At 40.9% G+C, this 23,819-nt stretch overlaps 1 protein-coding gene across 1 annotated transcript in view; it reads left to right on the top strand.

Moving 5' to 3' along the window:
* Positions 1-22,967, top strand: part of ano7 (anoctamin 7) — a 78,337-nt gene extending 55,370 nt beyond the window's left edge. The window contains exons 20-24 of the mRNA XM_045703345.2: positions 14,920-15,125; positions 15,224-15,363; positions 15,487-15,577; positions 18,114-18,233; positions 20,181-22,967. Coding sequence (XP_045559301.2) covers positions 14,920-15,125; positions 15,224-15,363; positions 15,487-15,577; positions 18,114-18,233; positions 20,181-20,345 — 722 coding nt within the window. The 3' untranslated portion in view covers positions 20,346-22,967. The remainder of the gene's footprint in view (positions 1-14,919; positions 15,126-15,223; positions 15,364-15,486; positions 15,578-18,113; positions 18,234-20,180) is intronic.
* Positions 22,968-23,819: the final 852 nt, after the last annotated feature.

The raw sequence follows: 23,819 nt of genomic DNA, 5'->3' as shown, positions 1-23,819 counted from the left end.
ACACCAGAAGTACATTCATTTCCAATAGAACGCTGCGTTTGCCTTGCAGCATTGCGTTGCAGAGGCAGTTGCCGTGCGTTTTGTGTGGTGCATACGTTGGATTTATCAAACGTATGCATCAAATTGTATGCGTAGACTTGACAGTAAGTAGCAAAACGTGAATGTTGAATTTTTGTTTCACACATATCCAGTAAAAAAAAAAATTGGGATAATATAATATAAACAGTTTGACTGTGGAATTTATTTAAATGTTTTATTCATTTATTTGCCAAGCAGCATACATATTATTTATTCGATGACCTCTACAAATGAATTGTGAGAGCCTATAATATAATTTCCCTGAAATGCAGTTTTGGAGCGAAATGCAATAATAAATAGTCAAGATAGCAGAGAGTAGGCTCTTTCAACAATGAGACCAACGTTGAGGAAGGTGGTCTTGATCGTGCTGTTGGGCCGGGACCAGCCTCGCCGAAAGCGCAGGTCTGTGTGGGTCCAGAGATGGTTGAAGTCCCGAATGCAGGCAGGGGAAAGCAGGCAGGGTAGTTCCACCGTCTCATTCAAGAGCTTCGACTGTTTGTAGAGGAATTCCGAAGTTACTTTCGTCTGGACCGAAGCCAGTTCGATCACCTGCTCCAGATGGTTGGAGCCAGGATCGCCTGGATGGATACCAACTACCGGGAGTCCATCAGCCCAGTTGAATGCCTGGCGATTTGTCTCCGGTAAGCTAAATTCTAGTACATTTTTAAATACTTTGATACCATAATTGATTGATATGTGCAACCTAGCTAGCTAAAAGGGCTCTCTAGTTAATAGTCCCTGTTTGACATCAGATGTACATTTACAGATTGTTCATTCGGATGATAACTTTTCACAAAATTGGTTTATAATCCTTTTTTCATGATGCAATGTTACCAAATGAAAATAAAGTTAAGGTGCCTTCTGCCCTGATGAAGGTAGGCTAGTCTTCTCCAGGACCCATTGTTTTTCAAGAAAGTTACAGTCATTCATTAAATTCTTATTGGAATCACATACACTCTTAGAAAAAAGGGTTCCAAACGTGTCCTTCTGCTTTCCCCATAGGATAACCCTTTTTGGTTCCAGGTATAACCCTTTGGGGAAAAGGTTATACATGGAACTCAATAGGGTTATACTTGGAACCAAAAGGGTTCTACCTGGAACCAAAAAAGGGTTCTTCAAAGGTTTCTCCTATGGGGACAGCCGGAGAACCCTTTTAGGTAGATAGTGTCGTGGAAATATTAGGTCAATCATATTTCACAAATACCGGAGCATGTGAGTTCTAATAGACTTTTTATTACTTCATTAAAAAAGCAGAGCTGGATCATGAATACAACTGCCTTCCAGTCTTGGCACAAACTTCTTATACATCACAGAAGTCACAGAAATAGTTTCATGCATGTAGGACCATAGCAACAGACCTTGGCACTCTACAGGAATAACCAATACATGTCATGCTGCTGACTCCTCAGAAAGGGACACCCCTGTTCTGGAAAAAACCCAAGAGGTGTAACCATAGTTGGCCATAACAGTTACAAGAATAACCACATGCATGTCTAATGGTGTCAAATTACCTAGAGCACATACACTAGTTTTGCTGGCTCCTGAAATAAATAATTGCCACATATGTACTGAAGTATTCACAATAATAACACCTTTTGTTCTAAGAGTAGAGTTAGCCTGGGCCACAGTTTATTGATATAGACTGAATTGTACTGTTTCAAGGCATTGTTAATGATGGTTGATGAGTATTACAATATAATTAGTAGAGCATAATAAACAGTAATGAGGTATCTATAGGAGTAGATAGAATATGTGGTTGAATTGAAGTTACACACAATATTTATCAGTATTTTGAATTATATTTCAGATTCTTGGCGACAGGGGACTCCTACAGGACCATCGGATTCAGCTTCCGAGTTGGACGGTCCCGGTGGCAGGTATTGTCCCCTCTGTGGCACAAGCCATTTGGGACTGTCTGGTTGGTGAATGCATGCCTCTCCCCAAGGAGGAACACTGGAGGGCCATCGCTGCCGAGGTCCTGGAGAAGTGGAATTTCCCCAACTGTCTTGGCTCCATTGACGGGGAACATAGTAATTCAGGCTCCACCGTGCTCAGGTTCACAATTCTACAACTACAAGGGTATATATTCAGTTTTACTCGTGGCTGTAGTAGATGCCATCTACTGTTCCGTGTCGTCGATGTTGGTGAATGCGCCTTTGGGATTCTGGCAGCCCGGTGGAGAATGTAACAGAGAGTGCTTGGTCTCAGCCTCTCAAATGTCGATGCCTACGTGAAGGCCACGTGTGTTCTCCACAACTACCTGCGGAGGTCATTCCAGGAGCCGTTCCGGATGGAGATGGGCACGCCAAATTTTTTACATTTATTTATTTCACCTTTATTTAACCAGGTAGGCTAGTTGAGAACAAGTTCTCATTTACAACTGCGACCTGGCCAAGATAAAGCAAAGCAGTGCGACACAAACAACAACACAGAGTTACTCATGGAGAAAACAAACATACAGTCAATAATACAATAGAGAAAGTCTATGTACAGTGTGTGCAAATGAGGTAGGATAAGGGGTGTGAGTCAATAAATAGGCCATAGTGGCGAAATTATTACAGTATGGCAAATTAAACACTGGGGTGATAGATGTGCAGAAGATGAGGGTGCAAGTAGCGGTACTGGGGTGCAAAGGAGCAAAATAAATAACAATATGGTGATGAGGTAGTTGGATGGGCTATTTACAGATTGGCTATGTACAGGTGCAGTGATCTGTGAGCTGTTCTGACAGCTGGTGCTTAAACCTAGTGAGGGAGATATGAGTCTCCAGCTTCAGTGATTTTTGCAGTTCGTTCCAGTCATTGGCAGCAGAGAACTGGAAGGAAAGGCGGCCGAAGGAGGAATTGGCTTTGGGGGTGACCAGTGAAATATACCTGCTGGATCGCGTGCTACGGGTGGGTGGGTGCTGCTATGGTGACCAGTGAGCTGAAATAAGGCGGGGCTTTACCTTGCAAAGAGTTATAGATGACCTGGAGCCAGTGTGTTTGGCGACGGATATGAAGCGAGGGCCAGCCAACAAGAGCATACAGGACGCAGTGGTGGGTAGTATATGGGGCTTTGGTGACAAAAAACGGATCGCACTGTGATAGAGTGCATCCAATTTGCTGAGTAGAGTGTTGGAGGCTATTTTGTAAATGACATCGCCGAAGTCAAGGATCGGTAGGATAGTCAGTTTTACTAGGGTATGTTTGGCAGCATGAGTAAAGGAGGCTTTGTTGCGAAATAGGAAGCCAATTCTAGATTTAGTTTTGGATTGGAGATGCTTAATGTGAGTCTGGAAGGAGAGTTTACAGTCTAACCAGACACCTAGGTATTTGTAGTTGTCCACATATTCTAAGTCAGAACCGTCCAGAGTAGTGATGCTGGGCGGGTGGGTAGGTGTGTGCAGCGATCGGTTGAAGAGCATGCATTTAGTTTTGCTTGCATTTAAGAGCAGTTGGAGGCCACGGAAGGAGAGTTGTATGGCATTGAAGCTCGTCTGGAGGTTAGTTAACACAGTGTCCAAAGAAGGGCCAGAAGTATACAGAATGGTGTCATTTGCGTAGAGGTGGATCAGAGAATCACCAGGAGCAAGAGCGACATCATTGATATATACAGAGAAAAGAGTCAGCCTGAGGATTGAACCCTGTGGCACCCCCATAGAGACTGCCAGAGGTCCAGACAACAGGCCCTCCGATTTGACACACTGAACTGTGTCAGAGAAGTAGTTGGTGAACCAGGCTAGGCAGTCATTTGAGAAACCAAGGCTGTTGAGTCTGCCGATAAGAATATGGTGATTGACAGAGTCGAAAGCCTTGACCAGGTCGATGAATACAGGTGCACAGTATTGTCTCTTATCGATGGCGGTAATGATATCGTTTAGGACCTTGAGCATGGCTGAGGTGCACCCGTGACCAGCTCGGAAACCAGATTACATCGCGGAGAAGGTACGGTGGGATTCGAAATGGTCGGTGATCTGTTTGTTAACTTGGCTTTCCAAGACCTTAGAAAGGCAGGGTAGGATAGATATAGGTCCGTAGCAGTTTGGGTCTAGAGTGTCTCCCCCTTTGAAGAGGGGGATGACCGCGGCAGCGTTCCAATCTTTGGGGATCTCAGACGATACGACAGAGAGGTTGAACAAGCTAGTAATAGGGGTTGCAACAATTTCGGCGGATCATTTTAGGAAGAGAGGGTCCAGATTGTCAAGCCCTGCTGATTTGTAGGGGTTCTAGATTTTGCAGCTCTTTCAGAACACCAGCTATCTGGATTTGGGTGAAGGAGAAATGGGGGAGGCTTGGGAAAGTTGCAGTGAGGGGTGCAGGGCTGTTGACCGGGGTCGGGGTAGCCAGGTGGAAAGCATGGCCAGCCGTAGAGGAATGCGTTTTGAAATTCTCCATTATCGCAGATTTATTGGTGACCTGGTCACCTACCTGATATCACCTGGGCAGGTGCCAACAATGCCCCCAGACAGGCACTCCAGGTGAGGGAGAAGCTGACCACCTACTTCTCATCGCCAGCAGGGGAAGTCCTATGGCACTATGCTGTGGAGTGAAACTGCTTTTTTAAGAGCCCCCTAACACAAAGGTTATTTTAAGAACCATCCACCGTTGTTCATAAAATATAATTTTTTCCCAGATTATTTTATGTCTCATTGTATCTCTTCATTTTGAAGTTATATGAAATTTAACACCTTCCCTCTCCCATTAACGTCAGTATTATACACACCTGGAATGGTACATCAGGTGAGCAGGAGCACTAATTAAGGTTATACGACATATACTTAGTATGATAACAAAGGGAAAGGGTAACCTAGGGTATATACAAATAGTACAGTTTATCACCCTCTTCACTGCTCTGACAAAATGCAGGTAGAAAAAAAACAAATTAGGAAGAGAATGTGTTTTTACTTTCATCTTGTCTTAGATCTACAAAGGTGTAGGGAAGAAATTAGCAGATTTAAGTATAAATTAGATATTAATAAAGAAATGAAACAACTGACTATGAAAACATAATTTAATAGGTATTCAAGTACAGGAAAGAACATGACAGGTATGTGTGTTGTAAAAATGTTACAAAAAATAAAACTATTGAAAGAGGTGTGTGTGTGTAAGTATGTGTGTGTAAAAATACAAAAATGTATGTGTAGCCTGTAATCTGTAAGAGAACAACAAGAGCATGTATTGTTGGCACAACTGCAGACAGATACAGGCACTTCTCATAAAGCCTAGACGTAGTAGGGGAACTTCAGACATGGCCATAAAGAGAGAGAGGGCATGGCACTGGAGATCTGAGGTACAGAGAGTAGTGGAGGAGAGGTGTGTGTGTGTGTGTGTCTCTGTCTCTGAAAATAAATAAATAATGTGCAGCCATAACACAGCTAAACAAACAAATTGTCCCTGGACGTCATGGACCAGTCGATGGAACATAACTTCACAAAAAGATTCAACACCCTGGTTTTCAAGTGGTTTTAAATTAAATATATATATTCACCTTTAGTCTTGTAAGAGACCAAAAAGAGCATCTGTGAATTCTCCAGTGGGTGAGTTTCAATTCTGTCAATTCAGAAATCTATGAGTGCTATCCTAAGACTTTAGAAACAAATTACTTCATGAATTGACTTAATTTAAAGGGAACTGACGTGTGTAAAAGGAAAGGTACAATGAGGGAGGTCAAAACATCAACCAGACAACTCTTCTTCCTGTCCTTCCTGTGAGCTGGTCGGCTAAATTGGTGGAAGGGAAGAGAAAAACAACATACAAGCTTTACATAATATAACACCATATAAGTTGAGATTTATGTTAACTAAATACTGCTTGTATAGTGTAGTTAGTGGCATAAATATTGGAACATTGTGGTAAAGTTGGTAATTCTTGCTGTTTACTCATGGAATGTGTATTTCAGATCAAAAGATGAATGTGACAGGCAAATATTTAGACAGCAAACTGTTGTTTTAGGATATTTTCTAACGCAGAAACAACATCTATACATTTGCCTCATATTAATCCTTTGATCTAAAATACCAATTATCCGAATAGGTTTACTGTAAAAATGACCTACTTTACTTCACTGTCGCAACACTTATGACACTACCTGTGATGTGAAGAGAAAAGAAAACGTACCATTGAACTCGGCTTTGAAAAGCAGCTGATACATTTTAACCTTGACTGCTGCTTTTCTTTGCTGAGGCAGCCTCTTCAGGGTTGGCACCAGGCTCATGGCAAAGAGGGTCTCTTCATCCTCCTTCCTGTGAGCATCAGGTTGGGCTGCATCCCTCTCGACGGCTTGGAGGAGCCTCTGCTGAAATGAGTTGGGTGGCTCTGGGGGCTGGTACCTCCGATGACGCCTGGTGTGACATTGTTCCTCTTCGTTTCTCTCCCTGTTTTTCTCCTCGTTTGTCTCCACGGCCACATCTTGTTCAACGAGGTCCTCAGTGGTCACTTACGTGAGGTTCATAATAATCTCAGGTGGTCCTAGATCCAGAGGTGCTTCCTCCATTTCATCATCTTCCATGGCTGCACCGGTGCTGGTCATACTTGTGGATGATGTAGACGTTGTAGAGGGTCTCGCTGCACTGGTGATGGTCACAGTAGTAGATGACATAGAGGGTCTCGCTGCACTGGTGGAGGTGGTGGTCGCACTTGTAGATGACGTAGAGGATCTTGATGCACCGGTGGTGACCACACTTGTAGATTACGTAGTAGAGGGACTGGCTGTGAAATTGCCACTCATTGCCCTAGGCACAGTAAATGGATCCAGAAAATAAAGAATGTGGCAGAAGAGCCAAGGCTGCTGGCCTAAAGCTGATGACTCAGACCTCTTCTTCTCTTTCTCTGCCCTTCTCTCTCTCTGATACCTTTCCCTGAGTCCTCTCCACTTCCTCCTAGTCTTCTTCTACATAGACATGAACATGATAAGCCAAACCATTACCTACTGTAGCATAACAATTGTTATTAGATAGCTATCATGGACATGTCACCCACTGTATACACAGACACACACACACGGTTATCTGACCAAAGTATCAGGGGTACAGTAGTATCTACCATTTCTATTTCTATTTCTCTGACATACACACTCACACTCTTTCAAACATGAATATTTGGGCAAGTTATCAGGGGTAGTAACTAGCATAATTTATATCACTATTTCACACACACACACACACACACACACACACACACACACACACACACACACACACACACACACACACACACACACACACACACACACACACACACACACACCTCATTGGCTAGGTTAGCTAGCTAGTTAGCTAACTAACCACATCTAGCACAAGCTCACTATTAAACTGATCTGGCAGAATCAGAACTAAAGTTTTGTTACTAAGTATTCCACGATGCGGTTAGCCTTTCATGGCTGGGCCTGCAAGTTTGTGTTCCTTTTTTTTGTGTGGATTCCGCGAGCGCTAGCTTGCTCTACTACAGACACCTGTCATCGTCGTGGGAAAGACTCATTGTTATCTTTTTGTAAAACAAATGGTTGCAGTAAAGAGCCAATCTGGATACTAAGGAGATCCTGAGGGAAATCAACGAGTACCAACAGCTTTACGCTATGGAGGAACAACATACTCCATCATGGAAAGATCCGACCACCTCACAAAATAACTTTAACCTGACAAAAAAAAAGAAAAACAGATTAATTTACAGACATGGATGATTTACTTACCATTGAGATAGAGGCTAGTGCTCTGGCTGGAATCCATGCAACACTGGAAAAGTTGTGTGAGGAGGTAGCAGGGATGAGGGAGAGTTTGGCGTTCAGCCAGAGTGAAATTCTCACGCTCCAAAGAGAGAACAAGACACTCACAGCCAAGGTTAAAATATACGATTCCAACATGGATTGTCTACTCAGGGAAAACAGGGTAATGAAAGAGTCGCTACTAGACATACAAAGTCGTAGCATGCGTGAAAATCACATTTTTGCTGGGATTCCTGAGGACGCATCCAATAATCCAGAGGGCGCGATCAGAGAATTCATGCAGTCCGCCTTGAAACTTCCTATAGAGACTGTAAACAAGGTGGCTTTCCACCAAGCACACAGACTTGGAGCTCGGAGCGACAAGACCAAGGGTCCCCGACCAATCATCGCAAAATTTGAACACTACCAACAAAAGGAGCTGATCAAAAGCAGGGAATGGAGCATAAAGGGACCAAATTCGGTCTCAATGAACAATTTCCAAGGGAAATAAACGAATGTCGTAAGAGACTGTATCCGGTACAAAGACAACAAAGGGAGAACGGTAAGCGTGCCTTTATCATTGTGGACAAACTCTTTATAGATTGACAGCTATTCCGAGACAGCTCCATAACACCGTGGCTGTACTGAATTCTACAGGGACTTCAGGTTACGAAAAAAATAAGGTATGGGAACTGTAAAAATATCAGAACATTATGAAGTGGATATGAACACACACGTACTCAATTACATGCTTGCTTACACATACGGACATATACATACACACACACACCTGATCTTGCTCACTTCTCTCACTCTCTCTTTCTCTCTTTTCTCTCTCTTCTCTCCCTCTCTCTCTATTGTCGAGTACTGTTTTATAATTTAATGTGTTTATTGTTTGTTTATCTTTTTTATGTATTTGTCTACAAGTTTATATGTGTTTACAACAAGCAAGGGGAAGATATCAGAATAGAGGCATTGGGGAATAATAACATATTGTACGGAATACATTTGTACTGTAGTGAAGTCGTCTCTAGAGTAATGCAAGGTCTCTTTCATGATCATGTGAAACGTCAATTGCTATGGAAATTCTGGGATGTGTTTTTCAATAATGTGAAAGGTAATTATGATGCAACTATGATGGTGATACGATATGGATTACAATTATCATAATGAATATTAAGGCTTTACGCACTACATGTTACACACATAGACACTCAACCATGAAAATTGGCAGAGTTATTATTTATTTGGACATCACACATTATAGTCTTACTCTTATACAGACATCGTACACACTCTCACTATATCACATCCAATATCATACACATCAACCTACTCAGATTTGCTACACACATAATATCCTGTCTCAATTTTCTAACATCTGTGGCATTGACTCACAGGCAAACAGGCAAGGGAATAAAACAAATATTGCTAGAACCTATTTCTTAAATTTTAAATATCAGACATTTGAAAGCTCTAGTTTTGACCGTCATAATACTTCTGATGGCAGTAACTTTACAAGCACTAATTATGGTCAATTTAGACTGGGAATAGTATCTAGTTATGGTAAGGGGTGAAATAAGTATAGCCAGTTATAATTGTAACGGTTTAGCAGATTATAAAAATAGAAGATCAGTCTTTACATGGCTAAAAGAAAAGGAATATAACATACACTGTTTACAGGAAACTCCCTCTACATCCTTAGATGAAGTTGCGTGGAAAAAGGAATGGGGCGGTGAAATAATTTTCTGTCGTGGACAAAGGAACTCAAAAGGTGTGATGATATTAATTAACAAAAATTTCGATCTGAATGTGCCAATAGTCAGGAATGATTCACAAGGAAGGTGGATCCTTTTGAATATGAAAGTGGACAAAAAAGAGATTTGGCTCATTAATCTATATGGTCCAAATCAGGATGATCCACACTTCTTCGAAAACATTTATACCAATTTATTGAACTTACAGGCAACAAATGATCTAATCATGATGGTAGGAGACTATAACACAGTGTTAAGTACCTCAATGGACTGTAGAGGTAATCACTCTACAAACTATCATCACCGTGCCCTTATTAAGAAAATCACAAATATTAGGGACACATTAGAAATAGTGGATATTTTGAGACTAAAAACCCCGACCTAGTGAAATATACATGGAGGAGACTTAATCAAGCTAGTCGTCTTGACTATTTTCTTGTCTCTTTCTCTCTTGCATCAAAGTTTAAACATGTTTTAATAGGAGACAGAATGCGATCGGATCCTCATCTAGTTGGCATTCACATAACTCTTATAGATTTTCCATGTGGACGTGGATATTGGAAATCTAATCAAAGTTTACTGAAGGACAACTTAATTTTAACTAAGACAAAATAATTTATAACTGAATTTTTCCAGTATAATATAGGTTCAGCAAATCCCCTTACTGTTTGGATACCTTTGAATGTACCTTCAGGGGTCATTCAATTCAATATTCATCGATAATAAAAAAGCAGTTTCTGGCTAAAGAGACAAGACTAACAAGGGAAATCCATGAACTAATAGTATAGGTAGATAGCAATAAAAACGATACTAAAGAGATACAAAACAAGTCAGAGTAAAAACAAAAAGAACTTGAGGAACTTATTCAAGAATGATCTAATGTAATCTATTACAAAACTAAAGCAAACTGGATGGAATATGGAGAAAAATGCACAAAATTCTTCCTGAATCTCCAATACAGGAACGCTAACAAAAATAATTTGCAGAAACTCATTACTGAAGACGAGTCATCTATGATTCTCCGAATGATATTTTAAAAGAGGAAGCTAATTATTTTAGGCAGATGTTCTCTTTTCCGTCTCATCCTTTCCCACTGAATGAAGATTATGGTAAGGAATTCTTTCCAAATAATATAAAAAATGTAAAATTAACAAATGTACGGAAAGATCAGTGCGAAGGCCAAATTACAGAGGAATAACTTTTTGAGGCTATTAAATCCTTTCAGTCTGGAAAAACCCCAGGGCTTGATGGCGTAGAGGTATGTCAAGTATTTTTTGATATACTAAAAGCTCCATTGTTAGATTGTTTTAACTACTCCTTTAGAAATGGTAGTCTGTCAGGTACTCATGTAACAGTGTAGGTTCCGTCCCTCTCTTCGCCCCAACCCAGGCTCGAACCAGGGACCCTTGCACACATCAACAACTGACACCCCACGAAGCATCGTTGCCCATTGCGCCGCAACGCAAGGGGAAACCCTACTTCAGGTCTCAGAGCGAGTGACGTCACTGATTGAAATGCTATTAGCGCGCACCACCGCTAACTAACTAGCCATTTCACATCGGTTACACTCACCCCCCTTTTGACCTCCTCCTTTTCCGCAGCAACCAATGATCCGGGTCACGGTCAGCAGGAAGGTCTGATTTCTCTATTATTAAAACAAGACCTAGATGGCAAAAATAAAGACCCAGTCTAAAAAACTGGAGGCCCCTTTCAGTTCAATGTTGTGATGCAAAAATACTGGCGAAATGCATAGCACTCAGATTTAAAAGGGTTTTACCAGGTATTGTTCACCCTGATCAGACAGGTTTTTTACATGGACGATACACTGGAGATAATATACGACAACTACTAGAAATAATACAACATCATGAAACATATAAGAAGCCAGGAATGGTATTTATAGTGGATTTTGAAAAGGCATTTGATAAAGTAAGACTGGATTTTATTTATAAATGCCTGGATTTTTTCAATTTCGGTAATTCTCTTATAAAATGGGGGAAAAAATATGTATAGCAACCCCAGATGTAAAATAGTAAATAACGGCTACTTCTCAGAGAGTTTTGAATTGTCAAGAGGAGTTAAACAAGGGTGTCCGCTGTCACCATATCTATTCGTTATGGCCATCGAAATGCTAGCTATTAAAATCAGATCCAATAACAACATTAGAGGATTAGAAATCCAAGGCTTAAAACAAAGGTGTCCATGTATGCCGATGACTCAAGTTTTATATTAAGTCCGCAAGCTAGATCCCTGCAATGTCTCATTGAAGATCTAGACTCTCTGGACTAAAACCTAATTATGATAAGTGTACAATATTACAATTGGATCCTTAAAAAATACAACTTTTACATTACCTTGCAGTTTACCTATAAAATGAGCTGATGATGAAGTAAACATACTCGATACTCATATCACAAAAGATATAAATAAGCTCTCCACAATGAATTTCAATAGAAAACTTGTAAAAATAGACAAGATCCTGCAACCATGGAGAGGTAAATACCTGTCTATTTATGGAAAAATTGCCCTGATTAACTCATTAGTCATATCTCAGTTTACTCACTTACTTATGGCGCTGCCTACTTCTAATGATTCGTTTTTCAAATCATATGAGCAAAAAATATTTCGCTTTATCTGGGACGCTAAACCAGACAAAATAAAACATGCCTATCTATATAATGAATAGGGCGGGTTGAGATTATTCAATATTAAATCACTAAACCACTCTCTAAAAGCTCCACTCATTCAAAAGTTTTATTTGAACCCTAAATGGTTCTCAAGTAGATAACTAAGAAAAGCTCATCCATTGTTTAAAAATTGCTTTTTTCCCCTTTGTGCAGATTGCCATGTCTCATTTTCGATTAATTGAAAATGATACATTTTCAAAGTATCTCTCTTTTTCAAACAAGCATTGCAGAGTTGGCTACAATTTCAATTTCATCCCCCTGAAAAGATAGAACAAATATTATGGCTGAACTCAAATGTGCTGGTTGATCAAATACCTGTATTTATGGGAAAGATGTTTGAAAAAGGTATTGTGTTCTTAAATGATATTGTAAATTGGAATGGTAGAGTTATGTCCTTCATGGAGTTATCAGAATTGTATGGAAAGGTCTGCTCAATCAAAGAGTACAACCAATTGATTACAGCATTACCCCAAAAATGTAGGAGGCAGGTGGCAGCGGGGGGAGGTAGGGAACTGGTCTGTCTGCCAAAACTTCAGAGGAATAAAGATAGCATATATAGTAAAGTTTACCTTTTTCATTTGAGGACCAGGATGTTGACAACTGTGCCATACAGATTGCAAAATAGTTGGGAAGAGATTTTTGATGTACTGATTCCATGGTAGAGGGTGTATGAGTTGATATATAAAACAACGCAAGATTCAAGACTTCGTGCTTTTCATCTAAAATTATTATATAGAGTTCTTGCCATAACAAAATGTTGAATATTTGGGGCATAAAATCATCGAAGCTCTGCAGATTTTGTTGTGAGGATACAGAATCAATAGACCATTTATTTTGGTATTGCCCTCAGGTAGCCTGTTTCTTGTCTCAGTTTCAGGAATGGCTGAAAATGCATAGCATTGATCTAAAATTGACTCTAGAAATAATAGTGTTAGGAGATCTGGAGAGACCGGGTCAGTCAATTACTAATATACTAATACTCTTAGTAAAAGTATTTATCTTCAACTCGCAATCTGTGGATTCTATTTGATTAGATAGATTGAAATTGTACGTTAAGCATCACAGCATAGTTGAAAGATATGTGTTGCGTAGAAACCCGAAGTGGGTGGCCAGCAGAGATAGATGGGATGGGCTGAGGGAAGCTGAGGGTTGGTATGTGGAATTGAAGACAAGCGGGAGTGGAGTTGCTGTGTGGGAGATAGAATGATGGTCAAAGATAAAAGTAAAAATTTTAAAAAGTCAAAATAAAACATAATAAAAAGTACATTTGAATGAGACTAAGTGGCAGTGTTTTTACAACTAATGCCGGTTTGCCTGAGGCTGATGCCGTGCTGGTGTTTGTACACATGCATAAACACACACTCTCATTCAAATAAACACATACAAGAACACACACATACATGTAATAGTGCCAGACATGCACACAAACATATACAGTTGGCATTGCTGTTATGATTTTTGTTGTCCTTGATGTCCTTTGTTTTAAATGTATTTTTTGGTTTTATATATATTTTTTGCATTGTTGTTTGCTGTTTTCTTCTGTCTACGGTTTGCAACTGCACATGGGGACAAAGATTGTACTTTTTGGAGAACTCTCCTCTGGTCTGATGAAACAAAAATAGAACTGTTTGGCCATAACGACCATCGTTATGTTTGGAGGAAAAAGGTGGAGGCTTGCAAGCCAAAGAACACCATCCCAACCGTGAAGCACGGGGGATGGCAGCATCATGTTGTGGGGGTGCTTTGCTGCAGGAGGGACTGGTGCACTTCACAAAATAGATGGCTTCATGAGGGAGGAAAATTATGTGCATATAATGACCCTAAACATACTTACAAAGTTGTGTCAGAATGGCTTAAGGACAACAAAGTCAAGGTATTGGAGTGGCCATCACAAAGCCCTGACCTCAATCCTATAGAAAATGTGTGGGCAAAACCCGAAAAAGTGTGTGCGAGCACGGAGGCCTACAAACCTTAATCAGTTCCACCAGCTCTGTCAGGAGGAATGGGCCAAAATTCACCCAACTTAATGTGGGGAGCTTGTGGAAGGCTACCCGAAACGTTTGACCCAAGTTAAACAATTTAAAGGCAATGCTACCAAATACTAATTGAGTGTATGTAAACTTCTGACCCACTGGGAATGTGATGAAATAAATCAAATATTAAATAAATATCTCTATTATTATTCTGACATTTCTCATTCTTAAAATAAGGTGGTGATCCTAACTGACCTAAGACCGGGAATTTTTACTCTGATTAATTGTCAGGAATTGTTAAAAACTGAGTTTAAATGTATTTGGCTAAGGTGTATGTAAACTTCCGACTTCAACTGTATTGACTCCAGACATTTCAGCTTTTTATTTTTTATTAATTTCTAAAAACATAATTCCGCTTTGACATTGTGGGATATTGTGTTTAGGCCAGTGACAAAAAAAATCTAAATTGAATCCATTTTAAATTCAGGCTGTAACACAACAAAATGGGAAAAAATGTCAAGGGGTATAAATACTGTGTACAAAACATAAAGAACACTTGCTCTTTCCATGACATAGACAAATTAACAATTATTTCAGAATATTTTCTGTGGGCACTATATTCTGCTAATCCATCATTTAATTAATTTAACAGAATTGTACATTACTACATGGCTCAGATTACAGATGCATTTACATACCCCAACACAAGCAGAAGTTGACTGCTGACTGCCCCCCTCTTTGCAGTGTTGCAGTTTGGCTTCATTACCATCTTTGTGGCGGCATGTCCACTTGCCCCGCTGTTTGCCCTGATCAATAACTGGGTAGAGGTGCGTCTGGACGCGCAGAAGTTTGTGTGTCAGTACAGACGGCCCGTAGCGGAGAGGGCTCAGGACATTGGAATCTGGCTGGACATCCTGCAAGTCATCACCTACTTTGCTGTCATTAGTAATGTAAGTGTACTGTATGTGTGTGTGTGTGTGTGTCTGTGTGCGTGCGTGTGATGTTATAAGTGTGCTTGGTTTAATGAAGACTCCTGCCTCTCTGCCAGGCCTTCCTGATAGCTTTCACTTCTGACTTCCTGCCTCGCCTCTACTACCGCTACAACAATGATGGAAACCTTCAGGGTTATGTTAACTTCACTCTGGGTACTTCCCCAAGCAACTTTAACGCCAACAACACGCAATGCAGGTAGAGACACACTCATAATCACCCATGAATGTATATATGCATTTCGTGAATGTTGTTATTTTTTTGTTCCTATTACTCTACAACTGGCATTGTCATCTAGCATGTCTTTGTTCGTTTTTTTAGATATCGAGGATACAGGGACAGAAATGGGCATTTTCGACCGGAGTACTTCCACCTTCTGGCTTGCCGGCTGGCCTTTGTCATCATTTTTGAGGCAAGTTCCGTTGAGTTGAGCGATGTCATTATGTGGACAACTTTTGTAGTACAGATTTAATGCAATTCATTGACTAATTCAGTGTTTATAGGTCTATCTGTGTATGCATTTTTGTTAAGGAGCTGAGGCATCTTGGAGAATTGAGATTGAGATGCCTTGTCGTGTGCTGAGAATGTGTGCACTGTCACTGACTGGTTTAAAACCTAAGGGTGTTTTGTTTTTATACTGTGGTGCTTCATTTTGGTGTTTTATTTTTATACTCTTGTCTCGGAGTGTTGGCTAGTCAACACATTGCATCTGAGTAAGCTTAAAGGCTTCTTACAATGTTCATATACAGTGCATTCGGAAAGTATTCAGACCCCTTGACTTTTTCCACATTTTGTTACGTTGCAGCCTTGTTCTAAAATGTATTAAATTGATTTTTCCCTGATAAATCTACACACAATACTCCAATACGACAAAGCATAAACAGGTTTTTATCAATTTTAGCAAATTCATAAAAAATAAACAACAGATACCTTATTTACATAAGTATTCAGACCCTTTGCTATGAGACTTGAAATTGAGCTCAGGTGCATCCTGTTTCCATTGATCATCCTTGAGATGTTTCTACAACTTGATTGGAGTCCACCTGTCGTAAATTCAATTCATTGGACATGATTTGGAAAGGCACACACCTGTCTATATAAGGTCCCACGGTTGGCAGTGCATGTCAGGGCAAAAACCAAGCCGTGAGGTCGAAGGAATTGTCCGTAGAGCTCCGAGACAGGATTGTGTCGAGGCACAGATCTGGGGAAGGGAAACCAAAACATTTCTTCAGCATTGAAGGTCCTTAAGAACACAGTGGCCTCCAAGTTTGGAACCAATAACACTCTTCCTAGAGCTGGCCGCTCAACCAAACTGAGGAATCGGGGGAGAAGGGCCTTGGTCAGGGAGGTGACCAAGAACCCGATGGTCACTCTGACAGTGCTACAGAGTTCGTCTGTGGAGATAGGAGAACCTTCCAGAAGGACAACCATCTCTGCAGCACTCCACCAATCAGGCCTTTATGCTAGAGTGGCCAGACAGAAACCACTCCTCAGTAAAAGGCACTTGACATCCCGCTTGGAGTTTAACAAAAGGCACCTAAAGGACTCTCAGACCATGACAAACAAGAATCTCAGCTCTGATGAAACCAAGATTGAACTTTTTGTCCTGAATGCCAAGCATCACATCTGGAGGAAAACCTGGCACCATCCCTACGGTGAAACATAGTGGTGGCAGCATCGTGCTGCGGGGATGTTTTTCAGCGGCAGGGACTGGGAGACTAGTCAGGATCGAGGGAAATATGAACGGAGCAAAGTACAGAGAGATCCTTGATGAAAACCTGCTCCAGAGTGCTCAGAACCTCAGACTAGGGCGAAGGTTCAACCTTCCAACATGACAACAACCCTAAGCACACTGCCAAGACAACGCAGGAGTGGCTTTGGGACAAGTCTCTGAACGTCTTTGAGTGGCCCAGCCAGAGCCCGGACTTGAATCCGATCAAACATCTCTGGGAGACCTGAAAATATCTGTGCAGCGACACTCCCCATCCAACCTGACAGAGACGAGCGGATCTGCATAGAAGAATGGGAGACACCCCAAATACAGGTGTGCCAAGCTTTTAGCGTCATACCCATGAAGACACGAGGCTGTAATCACTGCCAAATGTGCTTCAACAAAGTACTGAGGAAAGGGTCTGAATACTTAAGTAAATGGGATTTTTCAGTTATTTTTTTTATCAATTTCCAAACATATAAAAAAACAGTTTTTGCTTTGTCATTATGGGATATTGTCTGTAGATTGAGGAGGGGAAAAAATATATTTAATCAATTTTAGAATATATATATATATATTTTTCACCTTTATTTAACCAGGTAGGCAAGTTGAGAACAAGTTCTCATTTACAATTGCGACCTGGCCAAGATAAAGCAAAGCAGTTCGACACATACAACAACACAGAGTTACACATGGAGTAAAACAAACATACAGTCAATAATACATTAGAAAATAAGTCTATATACAATGTGAGCAAACGAGGTGAGATAAGGGAGGTAAAGGCAAAAAAGGCCATGGTGTCAAAGTAAATACAATATAGCAAGTAAAACACTGGAATGGCAGATTTGTAGTAGAAGAAAGAGCAAAATAAACAAATACAGTAGGGGAAGAGGTAGTTGTTTGGGCTAAATTATAGATGGGCTATGTACAGGTGCAGTGATCTGTGATCTGTGAGTAGCTCTGACAGCTGGTGCTTAAAGCTAGTGAGAGAGATAAGTGTTTCCAGTTTCAGAGATTTTTGTAGTTTGTTCCAGTCATTGGCAGCAGAGAACTGGAAGGAGAGACGGCCAAAGGAGGAATTGGCTTTGGGGGTGAATAAGAATAAGGCTGTAACGTAACAAAATATGGAAAAAGTCAAGGGGTCTGAATACTTTCCAAATGCACTGTATGCTTATAATGTGTCTCCTTCCCTGGTCCTTCTTCACTCTCTTTCTTTTTTCCCTTTCTCTTTGCTCAGCATGTTGTGTTCTTAATCGGTCGTTTGATTGACTTCATGGTCCCTGATATACCTGAGGATGTGGAGATCAAAATTAAGAGGGAGCACTACATGGCCAAGGAGGCCCTGGCTGAGAACGAGGTGAGAACCCCTGTACCTCTTTCTAGATACCTGTTAGTCAATCGATCAATCAACCAACCGATTAACCAATCAAATCTCTATATTATTCACAGGGTAATTTTGGCTTCTTTTTTTAACCAATGATAACACCAGCTGACTCTTTTACCAATTAGATAGTGTATTTTCTTCCTCATTATCAATCATCGAAACAACTTTACTATACACATAATTTCTCAACATAAAAGTTGAAACATGCCTTGCAGTAGTGGTCGCTGATTGGCTGGTGACTGATTGATTGATGAAGGGAAAACAGATTAAGCACAGATGCAACAAATGAAAAGGAATGATCTTACTCGGGATAACTAGTGTATATCACAAAGTAGGATGAGATAGCTAGCCAGTTGACTTTCCTAAATATTCTGAAATATTAGCTCAGATATAAATGGGCATGCTACTAGTTCTAGCTAGCTTACTCTACCTTATCAAAAGTTAGTAGTTAATTTGACCAAAGTTATTTCTGAATGTTTATCAAAATAACTTTAGCTGGCTAATTAATTTGTTCATGCTTTGTGATACACCCATGACAGAACTTTTTCACCAAGCTATCACTCTCTCTAAACTGATGCAAAGGAATTTTAAGAAGGAACAGTCAGATGCGACAAAATATCCCAGAACCTAAGCTGCACTGTGAGCCAGATTTAAAACAGAATGACATTCAAATTAATTGACTGATGCATGCTCAATTTTCCGTCCCGACTCCCGGTCAGAAGCCCCAAAAAGATCTATAACCATCCATGAGCTATAATTTGCAGAAGAAAAGTATAGACGCGCAAGAGTCTACACTGGATCAGTCAGAATGAGACACACCTAACCAATGACATTACAATAGAGGCGGGACTGAAGTTGTGTGGACCAATAAGGTGACAGGTCGCATGGCGCAAGCATCAGAAAAATTAACAAGGCATCCCACATCACTGCACAGAGCGAAGACCGCTCAAATTTATTTGTCACATGCTTCGTAGTCAACAGGTGTAGACTAACAGTGAAATGCTTATTTATGAGTCCTTTTCCAACAATTCATATTTAAAGATAAGATACATTTTTATTTATATAAAACATAAATGTCCCCACAGTGAGTCAGGCTGGTCAGGACAGCCCGATTGATTACACATGGTATTCAAAGTTGGGGTCGCGGGGGAATTGCAGTGGGGCCACCATATTTATAAAAAATATATATTTAAGAGTACAGATTATTGTATGGGACAATATAAACTTTTTTTTAGAAAGATAATTTACAATTTATTTGATTGAGTAAATGTATTTAGTTCTCTTAATTTTGATAAATGAATGTTGATGTAAAATTGAAATTTACTGATTTTAAAGTTGTGTCATTAGATTTGGGGTGGAGTCACAAGAAGATATTGTGAAAAAAATTGCTTCCCTTTTGAAAAACTATGAATACCACTGGATTACAGTATATTTTGGAACATTAAATCTGCTGGGGCTCCACCCCTAACGCCCTATTGGTAGAGCCATGACTGGGCTCTTGAACAGTGTGACATAGGACATGTGGGCTACAATACATATGCCGCATACATGTGCTAGTCGGAACTAGGAAACTCTGAAATGTATAACTTGCTAACTGGTTGTAGTTATACACAAGCAGTGTTCGACCAGTTATCAAGTACAGAATTTCAGAGTTTCCTAGTTCCGACTGGCATGTAAACGCTGCATGTCTCAGGAACTAGATGTCAATGTGTGATCCCTTTCCAGTGTTTTTTTGTACTGCATTATTATGTTGTATTATAGTGCATTGGTTGAGTATTTTGTTTGCTAACCTCAGAAAATGAATTTCCATGTAAATAAAGTTATTGTATCCTATGATATGAAGAAAATTCTAAGCTAATTTTTCAGAGTCAATGAGTCCACCCTTTGCTTTCTTTTTGTTTCACACCCTGTATGTTGCAGGCTTTGGGTAAGGTTGTCGTCCTACTTGAAAAGGAGAATCTGTCCACTGAGCTGCGACACAGAGCCAAACCTCAAACTTCCACAGCGTCTCCACCCCGGGAGAGCAACTCACCACCACCCTTACTGAATCCAATCCCAGAGGACCCAGACAGATCACCGCTCTAACCCCTGACCTCCCCAGGGGTCGTATGGGCGCCAGCTCAATGTCACATGATGGTGTGATGAGACTTATTTTTCAGCTCTGTGTTTCTAACAATCTTCAGTGACATGGACAGGTACAGTCATGACTGTAAGACTAAGAAGGCAAATAACAGGACTAATCCTTTCTCAGGACAGACTGCAGTGAGTTTGAGGCTTTGCATTGTGCTTACTGTACCCATATTGAGCAGCAGTATCACCCCCACTCTAACCATGCAGCAAATGTGTGGACTACTAGAGAACTGTGACTAGACTAGTCTTTCGAATGAATCGTTAGACGGGAGTCCTGACTCTGTGGTCATAGAAAATTCCATTGCACTTATCGTAAGAATAGGGGTGATAACCACGGTGTCTTGGCCAAATTCTCAACCTGGCTCCATTCAATCATGGCCACCTAATCATTCCCCTGATTTCCAATTGCCATATATCACTCCTCACCTCTCCACCATGATAGCTGCTGTGTGAGTGTTCTGGCACAAAATGGTTGCTGTGCATCACCCAAATGGGTGCTACACACTGGTGGTGGAAGAGGTGAGTTCCCCCCTTTAATATGTAAAGCACTATACAAATCCAATCAATCAATTACTACTAGAGAAATGTCTCTTTCGGTGAAGCTGCTCAGTCCTTAACTGAATAATATAATTACTTTTTGGGGTTGGCAGTGAACTCACTTCATGTTCCAGGAGTTATAGTCTTCCCGTTCAGTTCCCCCCCCCCCAAAATATACTGTATATTTACTGTATGAAGCAGCATGAAGAAATAAGCGCACAGACTGGAATCAACTGAAGTTTTTATTTAACTAACACAATTATGATACATGTGTGTATATATATAAACTCAGCAAAAAAAGAAACGTCCTCTCACTGTCAACTGCGTTTATTTTCAGCAAACTTAACGTGTGAATATTTGTATGAACATAACAAGATTCAACAACTGAGACATAAACTGAACAAGTTCCACAGACATGTGACTAACATAAATGGAAAAATGTGTCCCTGAACCAAGGGGGGGTCAAAATCAAAAGTAACAGTCAGTATCTGGTGTGGCCACCAGCTGCATTAAGTACTGCAGTGCATCTCCTCCTCATGGACTGCACCAGATTTTCCAGATCTTCGTGTGAGATGTTACCCCACTCTTCCACCAAGGCACCTGCAAGTTCCCAGACATTTCTGGGGGGAATGGCCCTAGCCCTCACCCTCCGATCCAACAGGTCCCAGATGTGCTCAATGGGATTGAGATCCGGGCTCTTCGCTGGCCATGGCAGAACACTGACATTCCTGTCTTGCAGGAAATCACGCACAGAACAAACAGTATGGCTGGTCGCATTGTCATGCTGGAGGGTCATGTCAGGATGAGCCTGCAGGAAGAGTACCACATGAGGGAGGATGATGTCTTCCAAGTAACGCAGAGAGTTGAGATTGCCTGCAATGACAACAAGCTCAGTCCGATGATGCTGTGACACACCGTCCCAGACCATGATGGACCCTCCATCTCCAAATCGATCCCTCTCCAGAGTATAGGCCTCAGTGTAATGCGGATTCCTTCGACGATAAACGCATATCCAACCATCACCCCTTGTGAGACAAAACCACGACTCGTCAGTGAAGAGCACTTTTTGCCAGTCCTGTCTGGTCCAGCGACGGTTTGTGCCCATAGGTGACGTGGTTCCAGTGATGTCTTAAACAGGCCTACAAGCCCTCAGTCCAGCCTCTCTCAGCCTATTGCGGACAGTCTGAGCACTGATGGAGGAATTGTGTGTTCCTGGTGTAACTCGGGCAGTTGTTGTTGCCATCTTGTACCTGTCCTGCAGGTGTGATGTACAACCGATCCTGTGCAGGTGTTGTTACACGTGGTCTGCCACTGTGAGGACGATCAGCTGTCCGTCCGTCCTGTCTCCCTGTAGCGCTGTCTTAGGTGTCTCACAGTACGGACATTGCAATTTATTGCCCTGGCCACATCTGCCGTCCTCATGCCTCCTTGCAGCATGCCTAAAGCACGTTCACGCAGAAGAATAGGGACCCTGGGCATCTTTCTTTTGGTGTTTTTCAGAGTCAGTAGAAAGGCCTCTTTAGTGTCCTAAGTTTCCATACTGTGACCTTAATTGCCTACCGTCTGTAAGCTGTTAGTGTCTTAACGACCATTCCCCAGATGCATGTTCATTAATTGTTTATGATTACTTGAACAAGCATGGGAAACAGTGCTTAAACCCTTTACAATGAAGATCTGTGAAGTTATTTGGATTTTTAGGAATTATCTTTGAAAGACAGGGTCCTGAAAAAGGGACGGTTATTTTTTTGCTGAGTATATATATACACACATACACACACACACATATATATATATATATATATATACATATATTTTAGTAACAGAAAGTAACAGAAAAGTTGTATTCCATTCATTCAAGACTATACCTACTACTACAAACCAGTTCACATTATGAATTGACAACTACATCTGTTTATGGGAGAGTCAAGCCAGAGATGATTAATGCAACATGCACGTAACATTGTCTTTGAATATAATATACAATATTTAAATGTGGTGTTTATTGGAACAAATAAAAATGTGATAAAATAAGTGACTTGATATTACAGTATCGAATCTAAATTGGTTTTGAAGATTTAATCATTTTTAAACCATTTGCTGCATTATTCTCTGCCGTTAAATAGTCGTTTGAAACATGCATACAATTGGGCTCCTCAAGTAACAGTGACATTTGAAAAGGATAAAGCTGATGATCAACATTGACTTTGCTCACTTTGCATGAGCAACAATAGTGAAATCTGCGGTTTGCCTGTAAGATGGCGCCGGAGAAGAAGGCAGACGTTTTACATGCCCCCAACCGATTGTGTTTTTTGCTCATTTATTTGAGTTGTTTGTAACTTCTTTTTTTACTTATTTTGTACATAATGTTGCCACCACGGTCTCTTATGACCGAAAATAACTTCTGGACATCAGGACTGGGATTACTCACCATGGACTGGCAGAATCCTTTTTTTCATTTAACGACTCTGACGAGGCCGACTCGAACAATATACTGCTTTCTCGGGAACAGGCCCAGATCCCCGTGATTTGCGTGAAGAGGAGGCGGAGAGAAAGAGGCCAGAGGGCGGGCTGCCTTCTGAGAATTTGTAGGCGATCGAATAAACCCCCACTTCCTTCCATTCTGCTAGCAAACGTGCAATCTTTGGACAATAAAATACATGACCTGCGCGGAAGATTAAACTACCAACGGAACATTCAAAACTGTAATATCTTATGCTTCACGGAGACGTGGCTGAACGATGACACTATCAACATACAGCTGGCTGGTTATACGCTGCACCGGCAGGATAGAACAGCGGCGTCTGGTAAGACAAGGGGCGGCGGACTATATATTTTTGTAAATAACAGCTGGTGCACAATATCTAAGGAAGTCTCGAGCTATTGCTCGCCTGA

This window comes from Salmo salar, chromosome 20 (assembly GCF_965601325.2).
Source record: "Salmo salar chromosome 20, fSalSal1, whole genome shotgun sequence".
Lineage (NCBI taxonomy): Eukaryota > Metazoa > Chordata > Actinopteri > Salmoniformes > Salmonidae > Salmo > Salmo salar.
Note: the sequence above shows the minus strand (reverse complement) of the source record. Positions and strands in the feature narration are given on the sequence as shown.